This window comes from Microtus oregoni, unplaced genomic scaffold (genome assembly GCF_018167655.1).
Source record: "Microtus oregoni isolate MIOR12 unplaced genomic scaffold, Mior012 000023F_ref0000262, whole genome shotgun sequence".
NCBI classification, from domain to species: Eukaryota; Metazoa; Chordata; class Mammalia; order Rodentia; family Cricetidae; genus Microtus; species Microtus oregoni.
Genome location: NW_024543082.1, coordinates 522,584 through 550,216, shown reverse-complemented (window position 1 = coordinate 550,216; position 27,633 = coordinate 522,584). Strand labels below are relative to the sequence as shown.

General features: G+C 40.7%; 1 protein-coding gene across 7 annotated transcripts in view; it reads left to right on the top strand.

Annotated features, from left to right (window-relative positions):
- Positions 1–27,633, top strand: part of Acap2 (ArfGAP with coiled-coil, ankyrin repeat and PH domains 2) — a 116,166-nt gene that overhangs the window by 80,536 nt on the left and 7,997 nt on the right. For 2 of the 7 annotated variants that reach the window (XM_041672760.1, XM_041672759.1), the window contains 14 exons: positions 1,271–1,383; positions 6,246–6,266; positions 9,375–9,426; positions 11,641–11,741; positions 12,847–12,952; positions 16,168–16,376; positions 16,671–16,740; positions 17,892–17,983; positions 19,649–19,809; positions 20,199–20,303; positions 20,689–20,781; positions 23,214–23,401; positions 24,078–24,187; positions 26,577–26,687. In XM_041672760.1, the coding sequence (XP_041528694.1) occupies positions 1,271–1,383; positions 6,246–6,266; positions 9,375–9,426; positions 11,641–11,741; positions 12,847–12,952; positions 16,168–16,376; positions 16,671–16,740; positions 17,892–17,983; positions 19,649–19,809; positions 20,199–20,303; positions 20,689–20,781; positions 23,214–23,401; positions 24,078–24,187; positions 26,577–26,687 (1,532 nt within the window). The remainder of the gene's footprint in view (positions 1–1,270; positions 1,384–6,245; positions 6,267–9,374; positions 9,427–11,640; positions 11,742–12,846; positions 12,953–16,167; positions 16,377–16,670; positions 16,741–17,891; positions 17,984–19,648; positions 19,810–20,198; positions 20,304–20,688; positions 20,782–23,213; positions 23,402–24,077; positions 24,188–26,576; positions 26,688–27,633) is intronic. The other 5 variants (XM_041672762.1, XM_041672761.1, XM_041672764.1 and 2 more) reach the window with 3 other exon arrangements.

Below are 27,633 nucleotides of genomic sequence, written 5' to 3'. Positions count from 1 at the left end.
CATGGGACTAATGAAAATGTCACATGTTCACACACATGTGCACACAGAGTTCATTTAGCCTTAAAGAAGAGTAAAAGTATGTCGTTTACAGGAAGACAAAAGTGGAAACGGAATAGGCAAGTATCAGAAAGATAAATAGTAAGTTCTTTCTCCTATGTGGAATCTAGCCCAATATATTAATACTAAGTACATGAAATCTACACATACGAATATGTCATAATGAAACCCTATATTATATTCTATGTTGATTTAAGATGTAAAAGTAAAAGCACAAGAAACCTTTAAGATGTTGTAAAGGCGAGGGCCGGGAGGACAGCTCATTTGGTGCAGTGTGTGCTATGTAAGCATGGGGCCCTGTGGTCAGATTCCAGGGACCCTGAAAAAGGCTGGGCGCCTTGGCCTACACCTGTGGAACTAGTACTAGGGGACGGGAGTGAGGTGGACCCCTGGAGTCTGCTTGCCAGCTAGTGTTGCCAAATTGGTGAGTTCCAGGTTTATTGAAAGAACCTGTCTCAAGACATAAGGTAGAGTACAATCGAGGAAGATCCCTAACGTTGATTCCTGGCTTCACAGGAGTACACGTGCTCACACACATATGCACAGATGAACATGTACACACGTACAAAGTATACATATGTTGCAGAAGTCAGTTAAGTCTGGTTACTGCGCAGTGCACTCTGCTGTGAATGATGGTTGGGTTTATGTGCTTGGGCAGAGCACTTGTCTGTTGTGTTTAGAGTACTGAGTTCAGACCATACATGAAGTACACATGCATGCATGTACACATGAACATACACAAAGTAATGTGAATTTTAAAAATAGGTGTACACATAGATCCGCCGGCCTCTGCCTCCCAAGTGGTATTAAAGATGTACGACTACTGCCTGAATACCGCCTGGCTTTTTTAGATTCCTGAATTCAACCTATTTCCATTTCATGTTTTAGCATGTTCATGTGAGGAAGCCCTGGGAGGATTCTCATCTGCTTTCCCTCTACTGCTGGTTTCTCACAGCTAAGCGTCATCCAGTCTGCAGAAGAGCTATCATAGGTAGAAGTCTGGCTTCCAAGTTAAGAGCACTTGCTGCTCTTGCAGAGAGCAAGAGTTTGGTCCCCAGCACCCCGAATTGTTAGTGTGTTAAAGCACGTCTCTGTTGTTATGTTCCTTCCCCCGAGTTTGTGTAGGACTTACTGCGAACTTCTTACAGCTCTTTTCCCTGGTTACATCCCTTTCTGGAAACACCGTTGTCTGAACTCGTGTGTATCTGTCTAGGACTTCTCCAGTGATGACTCCAAGCTGGAGTATAATGTCGATGCTGCGAATGGCATCGTCATGGAAGGGTATCTCTTCAAGCGAGCCAGCAACGCCTTCAAAACGTGGAACAGGTAACAGACTTAAAACGTTCATTGTAATTTTAACATGTTTGCCATTCTCTGACTTTCCTTGTAATTGGCAACTCATTTTCCCCAGAACTATCTAAATTCTAAAAATTCTTATTAACTTTCTTTAGTACAGTCTACCGAATCGTAAGGGTCAGGTGAAGAGTGAAAACACAGATTTTTAGATTTGAAACTAAGGGCTTAAAGGAGAAAACTAGATTTTTTTAACTCTTGGTCTATAATGACTAAATTCTCATATATATATATATATATACACACACACATATGTATATATATGTATATGTACACATATATATGTGTACACACACACACATACACCACACACCGGGCTACAGAGCTAGTTCCAGCTCAGCCAGGACTACACAGAGAAACCCTGTCTCGATCCTCCCACCTCCCCACCCCCGCAAAGTAAAAATTTGCAGGTCTTAAGGCCAGGTAACACTGAGCTTTTGGCCTTTGTAATAACACGTAAGTAGGACATGAGAAGTCATGATAGTCATTATTTCTTCATTATAAATGTAATAGCTAGCAAACACTTTGAATTTTTACTTATGTTTTGTTGTTGTTTATTTTGTTTGTTTGTTTTTTCAAGACAGGGTTTCTCTGTATAACAGCTCTGGATGTCCCGGAACTCATTTTGTAGACCAGGCTGGCCTCGGATTTACAGAGATCTGCCTGCCTCTGCCCATCAAGTGCTGGGATTAAAGACGTGAGCCACTACTGCCTGGCTTGATTAATATTTACAAAATACAAAACTATTGAATGTCTTACAAGAATGGAATTATAGCCAGGTGTCATGGCGGGCACACCTATAATCCTACCCACGAAGGCAGAAGAATTTTGAGTTCCTGGCCAGCTTAACTTGCATAGTATGATCTTGTGTCAAAAATCGCAAAACAAAACAAAAAAGAAAATATGAAGTATTTTACTATATTGATATGAAGTAATGTCATGCCTAGCAGCATTGAAGGGTGCTCAGCTCCAGTCGTCCTTCTGATGTTAGTGCTTGGTCTTTTACTCAAGGATGCCGTTTTCCCTTTTGTTTAAATCAAAAAAGGACAGTTTTATAATAATTGAGAGTGGTGTTTGTGTTCTGGGTAACTGATTTGCTATTGCAGGGTTGGATGAAATGTCTTCTGTGGTAGCGGCAGGTAGGCATTCACCCAGTGATGGAGATGTTCCTAATGGCAGGTTATTGCTAAAATCAATAGGGTCTCCTATTAATGTTCATTGGGTGTACACTGTGTTAATTTAATGGGAGCCTCAGTGCTGTATTGAGATGGATTCTGATTGCACTTACTTAGATTTCTTGGTGTTGAAGTTCAAAAGCTCTCAGTGACATTTTTAAATGTCAGTGGTTTATTGAGCATTTCTCTAGTGTTTGATGTTGTAGGAAATCTAAATGGTACATGATTTTATTTGAATTTTTTCTTCATTTGAGAGTGAATAAGCTGAAAAGACTGCAGATATTTAATATTAAGCCTCTGAGTTATGCAGAACCTTTAAATAAGACATGGGTACTGGAGGACCATTATTGTGATCTTGTTATCAGTAATGCTTCTAGTTATTACACAGTGAAAATGAAAAATTAAAATTGTGTTTCTTGAGCTGAAATGTAAAACTATGATCCCTTTAAGTCCTCGGCAAATTCTGTAGCTTGTGTAGGAAACTAGAAACAACAAGTGTGCAATAATTTTATAAGATTATTCAGCCACTGTGGTTTCATAGTGTGATGCTAGAATTGAAATGTAACCTTTGGATTTGCACCTTCTTAAAGCTTAAGAAAATGAAAGCCAAGATGTATAACCACTTTGCATTTCCACCCTAGCGAGAAATGTGATCTCGGACTACAGAGCGAAGCACAGTTAGTCTTAGTGGGAGGTCCATTGCAGACCTACTGTTCAGAGCAGTAGAATAAGATCAATCAAATGTGGACCGTCTCAGTGTTTGATGAGTCATATTGACTGGCATTGACACTAACACAGAAGCGAGATCAAGTTGGAGCATCCGCAAACCACTGTTGTAGATGGGCCGTGTCCGCAGGGTGGGAAGGCATCCCCTCAGAAGTGGAGCTGCTGGGTCAAGGGCTGTCTGTGACCGCCACAGTCAGCAAGGACAGGGAGAGTTAGCGAGATGGCTGAAATTAAGACGGATTTATTTTTCTCATGGTTTTGTAGTCTGGAAATTAAAGATTGGATGACGTCATTGAGGGAGCTTGTGTTGCTGGTCTGTGTTTCAGTAGCAGAGCTGTGTGCCTGAGATGTTGAGACAGAGAGTCAAAGAGCAGGAAGGGAAATGACCAATTCCCGACAACACACATCCTTCAGGAGACCAGCACTGGTCCCTTGCACAGGCCCCGCCCCCTAAGGATTCCACCATCCTAGCTGTGCCACACTGTGAGCCAGATCTAGTGCAGAACCTTCAAGGGGGCAGATGATATGCAGAATATAGCAAAAATTTGACAGGCGAGAGCAGGGATGAGGCTTATCAAATGCCTAATCTCAGGACGTGCAAGTAATTTCCTTCCATTCATGTAATTTATTATAATACAGTCTGCTCCTCTAAGACTCTATATTCCTTAATATTAAAAACATCTCAGAGACTGGGCGGTGGTGACACACACCTTTAATCCAAGCACTAAGGAGGCAGAGGCAGGCGGATCTCTGTGAGTTCGAGGCCAGCCTGGTCTACAGAGCGAGTTCCAGGACAGGCTCCAAAGATACACAAAGAAACTGTCCCAGAAAACCAAAACCAAGCCAAACAACCCTCTCAGAATCCACCTCTTCAGATATTAAGCTTTTCTATTCGTTTTATGAAATTATATCATATTTTCAACATCAACTATCAAAGATCTCCATCCTGAGGGATATGTGAATGTGATTAAGAATTCCCAAATGTTAAAAAAAATCTCACTCATACTTCATAAATTACACTTAACTTTAAAAGCAGTGTCTAGTATTGTATGATGTAGAATGGTAATTATGTTTTGTGTGTGAGGGCAGATGGCATAAGAATGAGAAGTTCATGTCCTATTATGCATTGCCAGTCATGTTCCTGCTAAATTCCAGAGTTCTTGTTGGTGGCATCTGAACATGTAAATGTATGATACTGTTAGCTCTATGTATGATCTCATACTTAAGGACTCACCCAACTGAGAATCAACAATTTTGAGAAACACCAACTCTGTACTTAACATGGAGTTTTTTTCCTTGTAATTATTTACTCTTTCAAAAAATGCAATAATACTATTTACATAACATTTACATTATAATAACAGTTGTAAGTAAATCTAGAGGTGATTGAACTCAGTTAATTCAAGTCACAGGTGGGAAGATCAACTGAACCCAGAGAGGGCTGCATGGCCAGTCTTACTGTTTCTCTCTCTCTCTCTCTCTCTCTCTCTCTCTCTTTCTCTCTCTCTCTCTCTCCCCCCCCTCTCCCCCCCTCTCTCTCTCCCTCTCTCCCCTCTCTTTCTCTCTCCCCCTCTTTTTCCCCTCCCTCTCTCTCATCTGTCTCTCCTTCATACACTCATGTATTATGATTATATGCAAACGCTGCATTTTGTCTTAGAGAACTTGAGCATCTATAGATTTGGTTATGTGCAGTTGGGTCCTAGACCCAACTGCTACACCGACACCAAGGGACTGCTTTATTTTTCTGGGGGTGCATGCAACAATGAGCTTTCTTATTAAGTTATTTTCCCAGTATGCAGATTCAATTCAGACTTAAAACACTGGAACATATGTCTCTCTTCTCTGCCTCACAATGAATTTGGAAAGGAGGAATAACAAAGAAAATAACTGTTAATGTAATTTAGTATTTAGTTGGAAAGACTAATAAAAGAAGCAGACTCCAGAAAATATAACCCAGCATAAAATGTATTATACAAAATTTTAAAGCAAAATGTTCTATATACTGCTGGGTACAGATAAAAATGTTTTTGGTTTTTTGAGACAGGGTTTGTCTGTGTAGCTTTGATGCCTGTCCTGGAACTCTCTGTAAACCAGGCTGGTCTTGAACTCACAGAGATCCTCCTGCCTCTGCTTCCCAAGTGCTGGGGTTAAAGGTGTGTGCCACCACCGCCTGACTTGATAATTTTTTTTTATTGGCTTTTGTTTTAAAGTAAGAAGTATACACCTAGACTAAAAATGAGTCTGCTGGGCAGAGTGTGTATTCCCATGGTCCCAAAACCTGGGAGGGTGAGGCAGGAGGATTACAGCTAAGTCAGCCTAGGCTACACAGCCAAGCCCTTTCTCCACCTTTCTGCTTCTCTCAAAATCACTGAGTGAGTCATGTTTATGCGTGGCCTTAAAGTCTGTCGTCATGTGATGAAGGTGGATGGGGATCGGTGGGAGGTTTACTCGGTCACTATTTTATGATCTTTGAAATTCTCAATTAGTCACCCCATTTTCTTTCCAAAAAGTTTTTATTGGCTGAAGGTTTCTGTAGGCTGAAGGTTTCTGTGCTTGTCCTCCTACCTTCCAGGCACAGCTATTGAAGTGTGACACAAGGCTAGCTGTGTTTTCTAGTTAGGACCATAGAGGCAGACAGTCAAAATAGTAATAAGAAGGTAATGGTAATATAATAATTCAAATATTTGCAAAGTATTTCAATTTCTTAAGAATTGAAATTCTGCAAAATGTATATGTTTATAATAAAACACATGATACTCTACTCGGACTGCATTGTTAAGTTGTTAGCTTACGCTTGTTTCTTTAGTTTTTTGTTTTTTGTTTTTGTCTTATTTTTGTATCATGCTGGTCCTTTGCTTATTTGCGCATTTGCATTTTCTTTCTTTTATGCCTTTCCCTTTTGTTTTAACCCTGCCCCATTTTTTCACATGACAGGAAAAAACCCGATCATATCAGGTACCAAATAGCTTCCTGCCTTCCTCTTCTTATCCAATTTCCTCTGTAGCACGAGAAAGCCTGATTAACCCATGTTCAGTTGGATTACTTGCAATGGATAAAAAAAAATCTCTTTATGCTCTAAATTGGAACAAAAATACAAGTGTTTATTTGAGGAAGAGACCTTTTGGTCGCCCCTGACCTCAGTTGGTTTGATCTGGGGAAGGACGGCTGATGCAAAGTCGATGCAGACCAAGTGGTAGGCACACCCTGTGACATGTTTTTTGACATAAAATAGTGACCTGTGTTTAGGATGGAGCAGCAGCTGGGATGAGAGAGACTCCCTTGCCTGGTCATAGGTGCTCTCTTCTGCTTTATTCCCATGGAAACAGCAAATTGAATTGAATAAATCAGTGCATTAGGCCTTTAATTTATATTAAATGGTTAGCTAGCACCAAAATATGGCCCCATAATTTATATAGTTTTAGTTATAAACCTTCAGATTTAGAACTGTAACTTTTACCAATATTTTTGATGTTGAGAGCAGACATAGTAAAATATATTTGATTTTTATAAATTTATTTTTTCCCATTTGACCTAAAATTGGCCAACTGGAAATTTTTCTTTATATGTAATAGTATTTATTTTTTTAAAAATAGATGTAATATTTTGGTCTAAGTTATACTAAATTACTTTTATTGACACAGATACAAAACGTGTTTTACTTTCTTACACATAAGAGACTAGAAGCCAACTATACTTTGTGCTCTACTTTTTAGTCTTGTAGACTGTGTACTCTGTTAGCACGGTGATTTCTAAAGCTTGTCTCTTCGCTCTAGTTACAATTTATGTAGTGCTTTAAAATTTCCTGTAAGAAGTGCTTTAAATACTAAGTATTTCTCTGTGTGTAGGTAATTCATAGGCTGCGAGCTGTTCATCATACTTTTCCTTTCTTGGAAATATTAATAGTCACTAGTATTATTTTATAGGAACAGCTAAAAACTCTATTCCAGTAGTTGGAAAGAGAACTCAGTCACTAAAGTGCTTGCCTTGCACATAAGAGGACCTGAGTTTGATCTCTCACAACCCCCACACAAATGCCAGGTGTGGTGTCATGTGCACTGAAGAGGGAGAGACAGATAGATCCCTAGGGCTCGACAGCCAGCTGCTCTACCCAATTCGTGAGTATACGAGACCTTGTCTCAAAGGAGTTGGGCAGTGCCCTAAGTATGATCCCCAAGGTTGTCCTCTGGACTCCATGTGCATGTGAATATATGTGCATGCACACTAGAGCACACGCATGCACTCCCCAGGTATACACACATATATGTTTCATTACCTTTAGGCACCTGGTTAAAGTCCTGGTTGGCATTGGATGTGTGTCTCTAATGGTAGCAGAAGCGAGATAGTGTCAGACTAACACATCTTTATAATTCGTTTTTCCCTACCTATGATGTATTATTGTGCTTTCTTTAAGGAAGTAGCAAATGAAGAGAAATTTGTACTGTCTTTTCTAAGTATTTTACAAAATCCAGTGATGGAAAAATGTCACCCAGAAGCAGATGAATATCAGGGAAACTGACCTTCAGAAATACATATGCTCCATAAGGCTAATAACCGGAGGGCATGGTCTCCGATGGAACAGGGGCATCTATCTAGTTATTATTATTAGTATTCCTAGGAAACACTGTCCCAAGATGGACCAGGTCAAAAGACCTCAGAAGCATGAAAAGTTTGCATTTTTATATGGCTGTCTTTCCATTATTTAATAAAAGTGTAGTTTTTCTCAGACTGTGTGAGATAACTACTATGATACATAGCCCATACATATTTATTAATATAGTTCACCCTCCTCAAATGAATTTTATGACAACATTTTAATCAGATTCAGAGATTGTCTCCATTGCATGTCATCCCATGTGGCAGGGTACGCCATTTGGTTTGTGTGTAGGACTTTGATCTAACATTTCTAACCGGCTGCCTGTCCCCACGAGAGCCGTGGAATTCTTCCTTTTCTGGCCTGTTGATTTGCATTCAGCGGCATTCACATTATTTTACTTAGATGCTTATTTAACACAACAAACTCTCTCTCAATGAAAAAGGTGATACGTTTTTAAGTGGCGAGAAAACCCACCCACCCGGTAAAAGGCCTGAGACCCTAGGATGTATTCGGGGCTCCTTCTCAGCTTTGGAGAAATAACTAAAAATTTGAAAATAGAAATTCAAAACACCTGGATATAATTTCTAGCAATTTGTATTATTGTCAATGAAAAGGTAGAATCTCTATCTGCTAATAGATTAATAACTAATGTTTATATTAAAAATCATCTCATAGAAAACTAATTTAAACATAACAACTCAGATATACTGTTCACTTTTCGTGCTTGGTGAGAAGTTTTGCTTCTTTTATGAATGGCTTTTGACTGTGATTTTTTTTATGTATTTATTTTGTTCTTATGTTAATAAACTAGAATTAGTACATATGGCTTACATTACCTACATTCATTTTTCTAAAGAAGAGTGTGAGCAAATTGTTTTCCTAATAACTTAGCAGTAATGAGGAGAGCCATTTAAACAGTTTGGGGGTCATATATATCTGGTAACAGCAATGTAATTCACTGAGAAGTAAGGGCTCTTCTATGGAATAAAGCTAGTGATCATCTTATTTTTGATACAGTCCTAAGTGATTAGTCTCTGTTTTGCTGAGGATCAAACATTTGCTAAATTAGCTTCTAAAAGGTTGAAAATAAAGCACCATTTACCATATATAAATGGACATTTTATTTGTAATTTAAGTTTTCTTTATCATAAAAGTAGATATTTGAAAGAAAAGATAATATTTTAGTACCTCAAAAAAAAAAAAAACCCTGTGAGTTTTTACTTTTAAAATAGTTATGGTCTTAGCAGGAAAAATAAAAGCTTTTGTTATTTGTGACATAAAATGAACCAAAACAGCTATTTATCTCCCTAACCTGTGATTATTTTTAAGATGCTTATTCTTAGTTTTTGGTAGTTATGTCATATGCTTCAGTTTACGAGAACAAAGCAGTGCATTCCCAACACCATCACCCTACACCGCCGGGGAATGACTGAAGGTACGCCATCTTTAATTTGTTTGTCTTTGTCTAGACGCTGGTTCTCCATACAGAACAATCAGTTGGTTTACCAGAAAAAGTTCAAGGTACGTATGTTCTTTATTAAGCAATACAGTGAAAACTGATAAGTTCCGGTTCTAGTTCTTTGTCTGTTTGTCTTGGTGAACACTGAAGTCCATAAATATCCAATTCTGAAATTGCTGTTTATTGGTTTTATGTTTGGGTATTCATAACGAGTGGAGTGGAAGCTGTCAACCCTTGATCCTTAAAAGCAGAGTGATTTGATTCTGAATTTTTTTTGAGAAGAAAAATTTGTTTTCATTTGTGTATACATGTGTGTCTGAGTGCAAGTTTGTGCACGTGACTGCAGAGCCCCCAGAGGCACTGGGTTATTGTCTTAAAGCAGCCCTGGCCAACCTGGAATTCACTGTGGAGGCCAGGCTGGCCCCCAACTCTCAGAGATCTGGCACCCTCTGCCTGCTGGGATTAAAGGTGTGCGCCACGTGACCTGCATTATTTTTATCATTTTTAATTGTGAGTATGTATGTATCTCTGTACGTGTAAATGCAGTTGCTCACTGAGACCAGTGGTGTTTGATCCCCCAGGAGAAGGAATTAGAGGTGGTTGTGGGCTGTCCGATGTGGGTGCTGAGAACCCAATTCTGGTCCCCTGTGAGCAGTAAGCAGTCTTAATGGCTGAGCCCTTTTTTTAGTCCTGCGGTTATGAATTCTTCTTTTTTAATCAGCATTTTCCTTTTTGCTTCTTTGCCTGTGTATGGGTATTTTGCCTGTAAGTATGTCTCTGTACCATGTATACAGTGCCCAAAAAGGCCAGATAAGGGCATCAAATCCCCTGGAACTGGAGTTACAGATGTTGGGAATTGAACTTGGGTCCTCTGGAAGAGCAGCCAGTGCTGTCAACTGCTGAAACATCTTTCTACCCCTTTCTATAAGGATTTTATTTTTATTCTTAGTTATGATGTGGATATGTACACTTGAGTGCAGTGCCTGTGGAGGTCAGAAGAGGGCACCACACCTCCTGGAATTGGCATTGCTCACAGGTAGCTGTGAGCTGCCTGACCCTGACCCTGTCCTCCACGAGAGCAGTGTACACTCTTAACCACTGTGCCGTCTCTCCAGCTCCAATTCAGATTTTTTTTTTCGGTTTTTCGAGACAGGGTTTCTCTGTAGCTTTGGAGCCTGTCCTGGAACTAGCTCTTGTAGACCAGGCTGGCCTCGAACTCACAAAGATCTGCCTGTCTCTGCCTATCGAGTGCTGGGATTAAAGGTGTGCGCCACCACTGCCCGGCCGGAAATTTTAATTCCTAGTTTTAAGGTGTTTTGTGTCCCAAGATTATTACCTTCATCTTATAAGTCCTTCTGTTAGTTACGTGGCAGGAGTAACCCTGACATCCCCTGGTACCATTTTGAGGCTGTAGACGGTTTGTCTTTTAGAACACGTTATCTTAGGACCAATGGTGACCACATAGAGTGCTTTAAAATGACAGAAGTCAAAGTGTATGCCGTCAGTAATGTAGACAGGAACCCTGTCTTTGTTACCACTGTGTTTATGTGTTTTCTTGACCTCATTTCAAGCAAGGAATTTCATGTGTTGGAAAGGTGTACTGGGAAGGCTTGTGAGAATGCTAGACCCTGGAAAGAAAACCATTTGTTAATTGATAGTGTGCTTCTCACTTAGCCCTTGAATGACAGTCTGTGAACCATAAACATCTGATAATCCCCTTTGCTGTGAGATGGCCGCACTAATCACAGGCTCTTGTGGACTTTGTGGTTAATTCATTGGTGCTTTCTCCTGATATTTTGCACTGGTATTTTAATTAGGGAATGACAAAATCTTTTCTCTTTCTTGTAAGAATTTTAAGAAGAATTTACCAATTTCTCGTTGTTTCTCATTGGGCTATTTAAAACATGATTCGTTACCGCTTTCTCTTTGGGGGAGAACGTAGCTCTTCTGTATGTGAGTGGGAACCCAAAGAGTAATGGACATCAGTGGGATGGAAGAGGGCCAACAAGGAGATAATTTTTTGAGTATTCGTTAAGTGCCAATTGTGTGTCAATCCTTTCTCTAAATGATTGCACTTACTTTACATAAAGTAGTTGGATGAGGCAGATTAAATGAACAATATATGATTGCCTCCATTAGTTCTATATCTTCATAACGACACTATGATAAAATAGAGACCTTCTAAATGAGGCCGGATTTTGGAGTGTATTTGGAGTTTATTGTTGCTGTAGTGCTGGGAGCTAGGCTGATGAACTGAGCTTGCCTCCTTGCTGTAGGACAGCCCCACGGTGGTGGTGGAGGACCTCAGGCTGTGCACGGTGAAGCACTGCGAAGACATAGAGCGGCGGTTCTGCTTCGAGGTGGTCTCTCCAACAAAGTAAGACGTTCGCTACAATTTGAGAATTGTTTTTGTGTTTATGTAGTTTGTCTGAAAGACTTTACCAGATCTGAGAACTCTGATTTATGATTATCAGTGTAACAAAAGAACTAATGTTTTAAAAATGAATTCCATTAGCAATTGTAGATGTTCTGTCCAAGTACTTATGTAATTTCTCTCCATGTATCCCAGTCTTTCGAATCTGTAGAGATTGCTGTTTATTTACTTAGTGGGGCTGTGAGCATGTTAGGCAAGCACCCACTACTGAGCTCTGTCCTTCCTGTAAATATGTTTATGTGAAAACCTGGTAGATAGTGAGAATTGAACTCAGAGCCTTGAAGTTGTCATTCTCCTGTCTCAGCACCAAACCTAGTCCACGTGAAAACTTTTTAGATATTATGTTAAATTGAAAGTGTGTGACTTTGAATTTCATTTTGCACCACACTTAAAAAAGAAGCAGTGTTCTGCTTACATGGTGGAGAGAAAGGGAGGTAAAGGATATGAGAGAATACACACACACAAACACCACACAGACACACACACACACCGCACATGCATACCATACAGACACAGACACACAACACATCACACACATCACATCACACACACACTACATACACACTACATGCACCCACCACACACACATACTACATAGACACACACACAGAGATATACCACAGACATACACACCCCTCACACACGAATCACATACCACACAGACACACAAGGTACACACACACAACTCAGGCACACACCACAGACATACACACACAGCACACCATACACACCACACAAACACCCACAGACACATACCACACCTCCACACCCCCACATAACACACCACACAGACACACACATACCACACAGGCACACACAGCACATCACACACATAGACACAAAGTACATCACACGCACAGACACACACATAGCACATAGACACACACAGATACACACACACACACACGGTTCACAGACTTAGAGTCAGGCAAAATACTAATGCACATTTTTAAAATGTACTTAATAGCATAGTGAGGAAGAATAAAGTGTATGGATTTTTTTTCCCTCCTGACTTACTGTCTGAGAAAATGATGTTCTTTCCTTGTAGAAGTTGTATGCTCCAGGCAGATTCTGAAAAGCTTCGCCAGGCCTGGATTAAGGCTGTTCAGACCAGCATTGCCACTGCGTACAGAGAGAAGGGCGATGAATCAGAGGTTAGTAGAGGTGTCGTCGGTATTGTGAGACCTACTGCTAAATGTTTTCAGTGATTCTCCTTCCCTCAGCAGCCATCACCTGTTTGTAGCTCCTCTGGTAGGGGCGGGACCTCGTGGTCTCAGCCATCACCCATGCGAGAATTCTGACTGGCTTGACCTTGTATAGATCTTCTGCAGGTAACCAGAGTTGCCAAGAGTTGATGCAGTCAGCAACCATGCCCTGTCCAAATATGAGCATGTCGCAGCTCTCCTCCCTGTCTGCCAGCTATTCTATGGTCTCTGCCGTTGCTTCTTCCCTGAGCCTTGGATGGTGAGCAGCTGAGAGATGGGGCACCCACAGCTGAACACTCCGAGTTATTTATAATTTGGCGCTTTGATCAGTTATGAGTCTCTGCACTAGCCACTACTCCCTGCCAAAAGAAACTTACCTGACCAAATTGAGAGTAGCACCAAGACCTTGGTAGCGACATAGCATTTAGAGTACAGTTTGACAGTCCGACTGTTTGGTAGAACAATAAGGATAGATCCCCCCCCCCCCCCCCCCCGTGGCCTATGATCTCTGCAGTCATAGGCTTTCGATGAGGTATACAGTATGAGGCATGATATCCCTTTTGCAAAGCAGGTCTCAGATTCACACAGAAAGCAGTTGGTTGACCTGTAATCATTGTGCCATTACTGTACCCGTGGGTGCATCTTTCTAGCAAGTCGGTGTCATTAGCTTGCATGTTCCAGTGCCGGTTAAAGCTGTTGATGTCTCTTCTCTCCCCAGCAGCTTCTGGCACTGCGTAAGGCAGGCAGGCAGCAAGGAGAGAGTTTCCTGATCAGTTTGAGGTTGATCTCTCTGTGTCCCGCCTCCGAAGTGAGTGGTGACTTCAGCTATAGGCTCTTCCTATCTAGTTACTGTGGGCAAAAAGAGCAGTGGCCGCAGCCTGTGATATTTGGGGTGCCTCTGAGCCTCCCTAACCAATACTCTTCGGAAAGTATCCTCGGTCATAAATTAAAACAATTTTTTTCTTAGGCAATCCTGTAGACAGCTAGATGAACTGTTCTGTAGGTTTTCCTTGGCTCTCCTGTAATGTATCAATGATTAAAAGTTAAGCCTACACATTGAACACCTAGTTAAGATTTTGTTGAGTAGAAAAGACTCTCCTAAGTTTGGACTATGTGCTGAGCAACTGCCACACGAGCATCTTTTTCCTAGAGAAAGTTCACTGGTGTCTCCCACATGCAGTGGGAGCTGGCAGGGCAGATATGGGTGATGGGCATCCATCTCAGTACTGTGTGCACGTTCACTTTGTCTCCCACCTTTGATCTCTCCCCTGAACCCCATCTGAGACTCGGATTTACTCCTCTAGAGAAATGCTTTCCATTCATTTGTACTTATGTGCAGAGAAGTCCCTTACTGGCCTGGGGTTAGGGAGAGAACCCTGGGCTACAACTCCTTCCTGACCAATGACGCCTTCATTAGCTCTCAGCATCTCTAGTTGGGAGCAAAAACATTAGCATATCAAGGAAAATTGGGAATGAACCCATGTGATTTCTGATACCTTTTCCACTGATAATTCTGTTTGTTAACTTTACATTTCAGACATCTGATAAGCCAGATCTATTTTGAAAAATTTCGAAATCTCAAATGCCCTTAGAATTTCAGTACAAGTTAAGTTCTTCCCCTTGAACCGCTTGAGAGTGAGTTGCTAGCAGGCTGCCTCATCTCCAGCTCCTACTTTATTAACCCATTCCCCTAGCCTAGGACAAGATGTCCTGCATAATCATGGTACAGACATAAGCATGGAGATACGAGCCTTGATATGTGACACTCATTTGATCCCCAAATGCTTTTGTGTTTAGAAAGCAAAACGATAAAGTTAGTGGCCATGTTGTTCTCAGTCAGGAGTAGTTAGGAGTTCGGGTTAACCTGACCTTTGACCTTGAAAGTTTTGAATTTAAGGCTAGCTATTCAGCTAAGTTTTACATATTTGGCAAGACCGTTGTGTGTAAACACTGTGTTCTCAGGCCATCCTTTCAGGTGGCACATGGTTTTACTTGCTCCATTTTTCCAGTGTAAGGCACTCTTATAACCTTTGGGTAGTAAATGTTTTGTGGGGGGAGTACTTTGAAATTGTGTAAATATTCTGTTTCTTGCTCAGTTGAGTTTTAATCTATGACTAGTTTTTAACTGTGTTCCTGTTTGCTTTTATTCTATTTAATGTGCCACAATCCATTCCTTTCATTATTTGTTTGTGTGTCTCAGATTGACTCACGTCTGTAATGTGCACGCATCCTTCTGATCCTGTGTAGGACCCGGAGCCTGCATAAGGCTGTGCTCTTTAAGTGGATATTGACCTTATTCTCTGAAGACAGTAGGAGTTCCACGTCCCTGCGCTTGCCCTGTTTGCTCAGCCCTTCCTAATTCTGTGTGTTTTCAGAAAGACAAACAAGAACCAAATTCTATTTCCAGTGCTTCTGGGCTAACACACTGGCTCGTCTAGGGCAGACAGTTTTTCAGCATGAAGACTTTATATCTTGAATTGCTTATGATCAAGAGCCGCATCTTTGGATTTGGTTGATTTTTGCTGCCTCTTAGCTAATGCTTATTAAATACTCTATTATTGGTGTGACCTTGCACTTAAACAATTATCTTTTTGTATATCATATTTTGTTTTTGGCTCATTCTGAAGGTGATATATTTTCTAGCATGTCACTGTGTCATAGCATAGTTTTTCCAGTGATTAACTGTAGTAGTTGAAATATCTTACTTATAGTTAACACCTTTGGGGAACGTGGCTTGAAATACTTTATTCTTTTTGCTTGCTTTCTTCTTTCAGAAGGGTCTTCCAGTGTAGCTCAGGCTGTCTGAGCTTGTGCTCCTCCTGCCTCAGCCTCCCAAGTGCTGGATTTTACCTTATTATCGAGACTTAATAACATTATGCCTCCCACTATGTCTCTCCCTTTCTGTCCTTGTTTCTTGTTCATATGTTCAGTGACAGTCATCACGTAATTGTTAATGTGTATATTTCCCCTTCATTGATGGAGCCTAGTCATAAGAACCTCAGGTTTTCCGTTCTTTAATCTCCATTGCGGAGAATAATGCCTATCCAAATAGATGTTTAATTTATGGCCTAGAAGCTTTTGCTTGTAGTATATAACATGTAGTGTGTTCCTACAGTCCTTTACAAAAAGTATTAAAACTACCAAATAATTCTTAATTCTTTTAGAAGCTGGATAAGAAATCATCTCCATCAACGGGAAGCCTAGATTCTGGAAATGAGTCAAAAGAGAAATTATTGAAAGGAGAGAGCGCCCTGCAGCGTGTGCAGTGCATCCCTGGCAACACCAGCTGTTGTGACTGTGGGCTGGCAGACCCACGGTGGGCCAGCATCAACTTGGGCATTACCTTGTGCATCGAGTGCTCTGGGATTCATCGGTGGGTGTGCTCACTCAGAGTGGGAGCCTTCCTTTGGGTTAGATGCGTGTTGTAAATTACTGTGTGTTCTTGTTAGTGGGTCTTTCCAGATTAACAGTGTATATTTATGCATTTTATAAAGTGGATAATTTTAGTTTTGTAAAGTGTTTAGAAAACTTTGATTCATCATTTTGTTATTAACCAGAGGGTCCATCCATATTTATATGTGGGAGCCAAATGTGTGTGTGTAAATATGCAAATAGTGACTTGATAACTTTTTATTAAAAGTAATGCAATCTTTCTTTCTCCATGTAGGAGTCTTGGGGTTCATTTTTCGAAAGTACGGTCTTTAACGTTAGACACTTGGGAGCCTGAGCTTTTAAAGGTGAGATATATATTTGCATGGAAATGTTTCACAGGCAATTGTAAATTTCCTCTAGCTGAGACGAACTAGCACATTGGGGAAGTTAAGACTGAAGCAGAGAAGTAGATGGACCAGGAGAAAGCAAGTGTAAGAAGTTAGAGCATTCAACAAGGAGTTAGGAGGTGTCTGGTGATAGAACTCAGGTACAGGGTGAGTCCGTCAATTATTTCAGCAAGCTCTGTGCTTGGTGGGTTTTTAGTATTTCTATAAAGTGGGAGTGAGGGCATTGTTTAAGAAGATTTATTTATTTTATGTATGAGTGCTCTATCTTCATGTATGCTTTTGTGCCAGAAGAGGGCCTCAGACCCCACCATAGATGGTTGTGAGCCACATGTGGTTGTTGGGAATTGAACTCGAGACCTCTGGAAGAGCAGCCAGTGCTCTTAACCTCTGAGCCATCTCTCTAGCTCCATAAGGGACATTTTAAAAAAGATGTCTAATTTTAATTTTCTGTTTTTGAATTGGCCGTACTTGCTGTCCTAACTGCATTGATATTTAATTGTTAAACTTCTTGCCCAACCATGGGCCTAGGCACAGTCAGGAGTTTGATATATAGATAGACGTGATAGATATGACTTTTGTTTAGAAGTTTATTGTTATTGTTATGTGTCTGAGCCTGAATATGGATATATGCACTAAGTACAGGTGCCTGCAGGGGGTGAAGGGTCAGATCCCTTACAGTTGATGTGAGTGCTGAGACCTGAGCTTGGGTCCTCTGCAAGAGCAGTGCAAGCCCTTTAATCACTGAGCTATCTGTCAAGTCCTGATTTTAAATACTGCTATATATGTAATACATCTGGATGGATGGATGGATGGATGGGTGGATGGGTGGATGGGTATGGGTGGATGGGTGGGTGGGTGGGTGGGTGGGTGGATAGATGGTTTCTGTTGGGTACCTGTTATAGGAGTAATAATGTTCTGATAAAGAATAGCAAATGGGTAATTATATCATTCTTTGGCCCATTTTAACTTTAAATTTTCTTTGTGGAATGAACAATTACAATATATAAAGAGGAATTAGTTAATTGTACCCATCTTAAGGACTTTTGAAGTTTAGCTTAATTTTAGGACTTTTAATTTATTCCTTGCTTGTTTGTTTTCCTGCCAAATAGCTTATGTGTGAATTGGGGAATGATGTTATAAATCGTGTTTATGAAGCCAAGCTGGAAAAGATGGGAATAAAGAAACCACAGCCGGGACAGAGGTATGGTCGTCTTAATGTGCTGCTCTCCTCCCTAGCCACAAATACGCTGCCACTTTATTCTAGCACGGCTGACACAGGACATGGTGGTGCGGTGTTTAGAAGCCATCATCTCTTGTGTTTAAATGTGATCCGTCAGACCCTTGCATCTTACTGTAGGTGTGTTCATTAGACCGCTACACCTTCCTGGGCTGCCAATCATTTGTAGTCAAATGTAATCATCTTTAGATGACATGGAATTGTTAAGAAAAATTTAAAAAAAAAATCTCTACATAGAAATGTAAAAGCTTTTTGCAGTTAAAGACGTCCCAAGTTCTGTTAGTGGTGGGCATTTGGAGGAGACGTGGCTCAATCTCAAGTATGTCTGGTTCCTTCGCACCTGTGTTACAAGCAAGGCGTGGTAGTATTTGCTCGTAATCCCAGTGCTGGGAAGTCAGAGACAGGGGATCCCTTGGGCTTGCTGGCTAGCCCGTCTCAATGGTCTAGTAAATTCCAAGTTAGGCAGAAGACTGTGTCTCAAAGAATAAGGTAGAGAGTGATTGAAGGAGACACCTGACGTTGACCTCTGGGCTCACGTGTCTGTGTATGCACATGAGCACACACACATGTGCATACATAAACATGTACGCATACCACACATACACAAATAATCTGTTGGTTAATGTCTCATAGCTCGAGTTTCTACTCTCTGCTCTGAAGCATTTGGCATGATCTGACTTAGTTCAGCAAGTGTTGATCTCACAGCCGAGTGGTGTTGTGGGGCTTTGGAATCAAAGGTGAAAGGCAGTTTGGTTGTACAATTGGACTTCCAGTTCTGCAGGCAGAAATCCCCTGAAGGAAGCTGCTAGAATCAGGGCCTTTGGAACACGTAGTCCTTGTGGTTGACACCAGGTTTTGTCAGTAAGATCTTTATTTTTTCGGATTAAAATTGCATTTTTCCATAATCCTATGTTGAGATTGGAACTAAGCCAGTGTGTTTTAAATCACTTTTAATATTTGCCATATGATAGCGTGACCTTGGACTCTACTATTTTAACCAAAGACCTAAGCATTTTTAAATTAAAGAAGAAAAAATATAGAACAGGCATATTTCATGGTTATATTACCAAGCTAAGAGAAATGACATTTTCCCACTGTAAATCTGGAATGCTGTATTGTTTTATTACAGTTATTATATGAAAAGTTATGACCATCAGTAGTGATTATTCAGGATATGACAGTATCTCTAATAAATGTTAATTTCTAGATATTTTTTAGTTTTCCGGCAGTGTTTCTAATGTAAACCACAAGAGAGTGTGTATACAAATACATCACACAGAAATTAGGAGAATCATGGCATACTGTGGATCTGTGAGTTTTCAGTGGGTCATTTGTATTTCATCTGTCTGTGAAACTTGCTTCTTATTTAGAAGAAAAACACGTTACATGTTAACTGTTACAGATTCACTTAAAAACATCTTAGAAGAGGGTGTCAGGTTCCCGGGAGTAGTTACAGGTGGTTGTGAGTGCGTGGGAAGCAACTCAGGTCCTCTGGAGCAGCAAATGCCCGTCACTGCTGAGCCCCCACTGACTTCACTTACGATCAGATTCAGTATCTAGTGGCATTCGTTCAGTGTTAGCCATGCTAAGGGGCTAAACAGAACATCATGGCGTTTTTCTGTTTACCAGACAGGAGAAAGAGGCATATATCAGAGCAAAATATGTGGAGAGGAAATTTGTGGATAAATACTCCATGATATCATCGCCTTCTGAGCAGGAGAAAAGGATTATTTCCAAAAGCTGCGAGGAACAGAGGCTGAGCCAAGTCAGGGCGTCTGTCCACACCGCAGGTATTTACCTTGGATATTTTCTTGAGCTGAAGCCACTTTTTAAATCTCACAATTATGGCCATTGTAGGGTTTGCTTTTGTTTCCTAAATACTAGAAGCCTGTTTCCTTGTATACATTCTAAAGGAAAACGGGACTTCTGTGTCTTGAAGACAGCAAAACTGAGATAGTCCCATGGTTCACGTTCCTAGGTTCAGTCTATATTCTATGAAGTCCAACAGCTTAATCGCAAGGGGGAGATGGGATTGTCGATCGATTATGCCGGAAGCCCCGAGTATCTGATTAAACACCTGATTTCCTCCTATGTTCCCCCTACACTTGCCCAGTAACGGTTTTTCCTGCCCCTCCTTCTTACGGCCTGCTTTGTGCTTTGCTAACTTGCATGTCCCCAGTGGCTGCTGTAAATAGCGACGAGGCCAGGCGGGAGTCTCTGTTCTGTCCTGATGAGCTAGACTCACTCTTCTCCTACTTTGATACTTCTTCAAAACTGCGTAGTAGTAAGTACTGTCGTGGAGCATTCCAAGTCTGTGCCGGTGGTCATTGTGCGGTGTGGCCATTTCTCTAGATGTCGCCCATTGTCTCAGGATTACACGTTACCACAGTCATACCGTAAACTAAGCTCTTAGCTGCTCCCAGCATTTGTGGGGTAATGAGATACGCTAGAACTCTGAAAATAAGTTTATTTTCAAGCGTTGTGATTGATTTACGATCCAATAAGCTAAGTTACGAAAGGATTAAAGTTGCAGTAAGTTTATTATGCTGGTGGTGGCCAAGTTCATGTTTCCATGTGCCAGCTCATTTTACGGTCTTGTTGGCTGTGGGAGTCTGCTTTCCAAGGGGTGTGAGCTTTCATCACTAGCCTTTTTTTTCCCCCTGACACAGTCAAAAGTAACGACAGTGGGATCCAGCAAGGCTCGGATGACGGACGAGAATCTTTACCTTCCACCGTGTCAGCCAATAGCCTGTATGAGCCTGGTGAGTTTTCATGAGCCAGTGTTGATTGGTGTAGTCGGTTGGTCAATGCACGTGGCAAACGCCCGTCCTCGTGTGGGTGTGTTTGCGTGTGTGTGTTCACGTGAGGGCCACAGGTTAGTGCCTGGTGTTTTCTCAGAGTCTGCCCACCTTCCTGTTGGGCACGGGAGGACGTAAACTTGATGTGTTAGAAGGTGAAGCATGTGCAAGTGTTGTGTGCCCACAGGAGCGCTGATGTTTTTGTGTCCTTCGTCTCTGTAACTGGCTGTTCCTGTCCTGTTACAGTCTCAGTCCCCAGACACCATTTTGGTTCCTGTCATGATTGCAGAAGGTGGCATTTTTCTAGTTTAGGGAAATGGGATCTTACAGTATGTAATCTTTTTGTTGTTTTTTTTTTTTTAAATTTTTGTTCAGCATATTTATTCCAAAAATAACTATGCCATTATTCTTATCAATTGCTCATTTCTTTTGTATTTTTATTGTGTTTTCACAAACTTATACTAGATGATTTAAATTAGTAAAAATTTTGAAATATTAATGGCATTAGGCTCAACATAAGAATGAAACTTCATGGAAGTAGTTAAATGTGTCGAAATGTCAAAGCCAGACTTCCACATCTTCTGCAGCACTACTAATTGAGACAGTGTATCAGGACCTAAACTTCACAGCAGGAATTACAGATTGCTTAAATGCATAAAAATGGAGTGTTGAGCTGGTGCCACGGGCAAAGGTACCTGCTGCTGTCCTCTCGACCTGAGGTCAAGCCAGAGATCCACTTGGTGGAAGGAGAGAACCGACCCCCAGAAGTTGCATGATGACCTCTTCCACACGCACACCTACCTACCCCCAAAATAAAAATTTTAATATAATAACTATCAACCATGACTTTAGATTTTAAATAGAATATAGATAGCATTTACTTTGATTTAACTATAGAGCAATTTTCTGCTGAGAGTTCTTCCCCTTGTCCCGGACCACTCTTAGACTTCACGGCATCTGCCTTTTCTTGCTAATGAAGGTATTTCCATATGAACTATTAGGAACTAAGATTTTTTTCCATATAGCAGAGAACATGGGTATTTGCCTTTCCCAGTCTGGGTTATTTTAATATGTTTTCTAATTCCATCTGTTTTTTTTTATTTTTTTTATTTTTTATTTTCGAGACAGGGTTTCTCTGTAGTTTTTGGTGCCTGTCCTGGAACTAGCTTTTGTAGACCAGGCTGGCCTCGAACTCACAAAGATCCTCCTGCCTCTGCCTCCCAAGTGCTGGGATTAAAGGCGTGCGCCACCACCGCCCGGCTTCCATCTGTTTTTCTACTTTTGTTTTTGGGACAGGGTCTCTCACTGAATCTGGAGCTCAGTGATTTGGCAGTGAGCTCAAGGGATCTGTCTGTCTTTGGCCCCAGCGTTAGTATTGCATGTGCCAGCCTCTACTGGCTTTTTACCTGGGTTCTGGGGACCTGGACTCAGGTCTTTTCTTATCTGGCAAACATTTCACCCAGTGGCCATCTCTCTGCTGCTCTAAATGTTAATTCCTGATTAGATCATTTCTCAGGTGGGTGGTTAATCCTTTTAGAAGGAACTAATGGTAAAGCAGTCTTGTTTAAGGAAAAAGCCATCTTTTCTCTTCATTTTTGGAATTTTTGGAACCTTTCCCCTAGGTAGACATTCATCCAAACGTCATGGTGTATGCTGTATGCTAGGACTTTTAATCTGCACTAATCCTGTCTGCTTCGTCACTGTCTTCTCCTGTGGCTGCTTTTATACCAGCTTCCCCCTCCCCTTCGGGTTTTCTTCTCATCACTCATTCCCTGATGCTTCCTTCTGTGATGTCAGTGTGTCTTACAGGAGTCTCTGGGGAAGTAAGCATTCTTTGACGCATTTGAGTCGGTTATAGTGTAAATTGTAATGATATTACATCACCTTAGGAACTAAAACTAAACTTTAGGAGTCCCTGCTTTTTGGAAGATAGCAAGTTTTAACGGTGACTAACTTATTCTCCGGATACTGGCAAGGCCACCAAAGCCTAGAATACCAACTGATGTCATTCCACGAGAAGGTTGAATGTTTAGGGAATGAGTAGTCCGTAAGAAATAATATCTGGGTGAAAATCGCTCATCTGCTCATTGGGATAGATGAGTAATCTTCTGTCACAGTGTTTACATTGTGAGTTGAAGAGTTCACTTTCAAAATTGGAGTAAAATTACATACTGTAAAGATACCCTATCCACTTATCTGTCCTGAAGTTATCTATCCTAACCATTTTTATTTAAATATACAGCTTACTAGCCTTAAATTCATCTTCTCTTTGCTGTTACTGTTATTTGCCCAGTAGAGCTCTTTTCTTCTCGCAGATTCTTTCTGTTGTTGCTGAACAATTTGTCTCCTGTGCTAAGAGCACATTCTTATTAATGCATTTGTGCTTTGCTTTCCAGAAGGAGAAAGACAAGAGTCTTCTGTGTTTCTTGACTCTAAACATCTTAATCCAGGACTTCAGCTTTATAGGGCTTCATACGAGAAAAACCTTCCCAAAATGGCTGAGGCTTTGGCTCATGGTGCAGATGTGAACTGGGCTAATTCAGATGAGAACCAAGCAACGGCACTCATCCAGGCTGTACTAGGGGTATGAACTAACGCATTCAAGCTGTACTAGGGATATGAATCAATGTATCTAGGCTGTACTAGGGGTATGAACTGATGCATTCGAGCTGTACTAGGGATACAAATCAATGCATCCAGGCTGTATTAGGGGTATGAACTGATGCATTCAGGCTATGTTAGGGATGTGACTTAATGCATTCAGGTTGTACTAAGGGTATGAATTAATGCGTTCAGGCTATATTGGGGATGTGAATTAATACATTCAAGCTGTATTAGGGCCATGAATTAATATATTCAGGCTGTATTAGGGCTATGAATTAATGCATTCAGGCTGTACTAGGGATGTGAATTAATGCATTCAAGCTGTATCATGTGTGAATGCATTGAGGTTTTCATTGATCTGGTAAAATATCATAAATTCTAAACAAAGCAGTGTTATTGTTACTATTCTAAGAAGGTTAGGAAGTAAAGAATTCTCTCACTAGTCATTTCTGAGTGTCACCTGGTGGTTTCTGATTTTGGGGAGGCACATCCGGAAGAGAATTCTGATCATGAAAAGGGAGTGTGTGTTGATGGACTTCAGTCTGTAAACAATTCTGTGTTATTGGAAAAAGAAAATATAATATTTCTCTGCTACTTGCATACAGATGTGCCCTTTCTCATTTGCATTTATACATTGTCATCTTCTTCTCTTGAAGGGCTCTTTGGTGACATGTGAGTTCCTCTTACAGAATGGTGCTAATGTAAACCAAAGAGACGTCCAGGGGCGGGGACCACTGCACCACGCCACTGTCTTAGGACACACAGGGTAAGTGACTGTGCCGAAATATGTAGGTAGTTTTTATCTGAAAAATACTTTGAGATAATGTTATTTTTTTTGGGGGGGGGGGGTTAAAAATATTATGTAGAATTTGTAAAAGAGGGCAAAAATAAAAGATTCTCATTCATTAGAAAAGCCATGATCGGTGTTCTACCTTGCTTTCTGTCGCTGGGATAAACAGCCTGACCAACAGGAACTTGTGTGAGGAAAGGGCTTATTTGGCTTACACTTCATGTCACACCTCATGAGTGAGGGAAACCAGGGAAGGAACTTGAATGTGGAGGCAGGAACTGAAGCAGAGACCACAGAGGAACACTGCTTACTAGCTTGCTCAGCTTGCTTTTTTTAAAAAAAATTATTTTAAAACTTTTTATTTCTTATATTATGTGTGTACATCTGTGTGTGGGTATATGCATGAGCGCAGTGCCCAAGGAGGCCAAAAGTATCACGTCCCCTTGGCTCTGGAGTATAAACGGTCTGATGTGGGTGCTTGGAATTGAACTCAAGTGTTCTATGCAAGAACAATGTGTGCTCTTAATTGACAAGCTGCATCTTCAGCCCTCAGCTTGCTTTCTTAGGCAGTCCAGGCCTAACTGCCTATGGATAGCGTCATCCACTGTGGGCCGGGCCTTCTGCATCAATAAACAATCAAGGCAGGTCCCACAGACTAGCCCACAGAGGAGTCTGACAGGGGCAACTTTTCAACCAAAGTTCCCTCTTTTCAGAAGACTCTAGTTTGTGTCAACTTGACACTAAAAACTAACCAATATAAATAGTGTACAGATATAAACTAACCAGTATAACTAGTGTGCAGATATAAACTAACCAGTATAGATAGTGTGCGGATATAAACTAACCAGTATAACTAGTGTGCGGATATAAACTAACCAGTATAGCTAGTGTGCAGATAGAAACTAACCAGTATAACTAGTGTGCGGATATAAACTAACCAGTATAGCTAGTGTGCAGATATAAACTAACCAGTATAACTATTGTACAGATACAAACTAATCAGTATAGTTAGTGTGCAGATATAATCTAGCAGTATAACTAGTGTACAGATATAAACTAACAAGTATAACTAGTATACAGACATAAACTCACCAGAATAGCTAGTATACATACAGTGTAGCTAGTGTTAGATATAAACTAACCAGTATAAATAATGTACAGATATAAAGTAACTAGTATAGCTAGTGTACAGATATAAAATATAATACTCACTTTAATCTTGGCATGTCAATAAATTGACCAGTTTTCTCCCTGGCTTCCTCTATTACTGAAGTTTATGCTATTTATATGCATTTATACATACATTCTCTACCCATCCTAATTTTGGGAGAACTTATAACTTTGGAAATTTCTAGGTTTTCCTTAAGGTGCTTAGTCCCGGCATTAACTGAGTTCTTTATTAAGATAACTGACGTTGAGGCCGTAAATGATATATTTGGAACAGTAATGCCATGACAGTGGACTTCCTGTTAGAAGGTGCCTATGAAGCGAGATGTACGAGTCATTTTAAATAAGATCTCAGAGTTTCCATTTATTCCTGGATAAGCTTGAAGCTGATTTTATTTATTTATTTATTTATTTATTTTTTTTCGAGACAGGGTTTCTCTGTGGCTTTGGAGCCTCTCCTGGAACTAGCTCTGTAGACCAGGCTGGTCTCGAACTCACAGAGATCCGCCTACCTCTGCCTCCCGAGTGCTGGGATTAAAGGCGTGCGCCACCACCGCCCGGCTTGAAGCTGATTTTAATAATAGTTAATGGCATATTTTAGTTCATTATCACTTGTTGTCTTTATCAGCAGATAATCAGTTTAGTAACTTAATCATGAAAGCTTCTCTATGGTAAAACACAGTAGTATTTGCTTCATCTTTTATAGTTGCCTAAATTGTGTTAGTTTTTCTCATTTATTTCACAGACCCCATTTACTCATTCTTTCATATATTTTTAAAAATGTGATATCTTCAAGTTAAGAATATTTGTGTAGCATAATGGGAGGATTGCTGCCTACTTTCTTCTATTGTAGCGTGATTATTATAGTGTTTACATTGTCTTAGTTTCCTCTATCCGGAGCCTCCTGTTGTCAGTATCTCTGTGTAGTTTTTAAAGATACTTGTTGAGGACAGAGTTGTGATTATATGTCCCACTTTGTTATAGAGCACCAGATTATCTAAGATAATGAAGATTATTTGGGACTTGTAAAGATCTCAGTTGGCTTCTATTATTGAAGTTTATTCATTGACGATGGTAGAATGCATTAAGAATTTTCTAATAAAATGTTATTTAAGTTAGGTAGAACTTTTTATTTTGAAGGTGAATATGGAAATTTTTCATCTTGGCACTGTCTGAAAAATGCTGTTCCCTTAAACAGGCAGGTGTGTTTATTCCTAAAGCGAGGTGCCAATCAACACGCCACTGATGAAGAGGGGAAGGACCCTTTGAGCATAGCTGTGGAAGCAGCCAATGCTGACATAGTAACCTTGTAAGTGTTTCCTGTGTACTTATTTCCTGTGCTATATGTTGTTTGTACAAATAGTCCTGGCTGTCCTGGAACTTGCTATGTAGACCAGGCTGGCCTTGAACTTGCAGAGATCTTATTCCCTCTGCCTCCCAAGTGCTGGGATTAAAGGTATATACCATCATGGCCAGTCTGTAGGAGATTTAAACTCAGTGTTTTATCTGTGCCATTCCTTTACGGATACTGGATCTGGCAAGCGCTTTAAAACGCACAGGTTCATTTGTCCTTCACAACTCTGTGAGGACTCTATTCTTTATTATCCCACTTTATTGGTAAAGAAGCTAAGCCTCAGATGATTTGAAAAATTAATAAATGTTAGATCTAGGACTTCACTTCTGAATTTCTACTCTAATGCCTGGACTCGTGGCCACTTTTGCTGTACTGCCACAGCAGTAGAAACATAAGCCATGGCTACCCAAATGCTCTTCCCTGTTAGTACAGCAGGAGGCCTGGGGTGGGGTAGGTGGAGCTATGGGTAGTTTTAGTCTACTCGCTGAGGGGGAGAGGCTTATCATGGAGCTGGAGGGAAGCAGCCATTTAAATGCATGTTCATATGGACAGACACAAATAGATGGTTTTGAATGTTGTGTTTCCTGTGGTGTTCAGTAGGTTTGCATGTTAGGTCAAAGCAGTGTGCTATGCTTAGAACCTAGAAGTGTGATGTCGTCAGCCATGCTTCATTTCCTGAAACTAACGGAAACAGTCATGTGATTATTCCAGTCTGGGCTAATGGAAGCTGAGACTTGGTGATCCCTCTCCTCTTGAGCAGAAACATGCCTAGTCATGACGCCCTCAGTTCAGAGAAGCCTCGTGGCTGCCTTGAGCTCATGCTCCCAGCCTCCCATGGCACAGGCCACGGAGGAGTTGCTATTTCTGTGAAGGCCGCCGTCAGTCAGCAGTCAAGAAAATA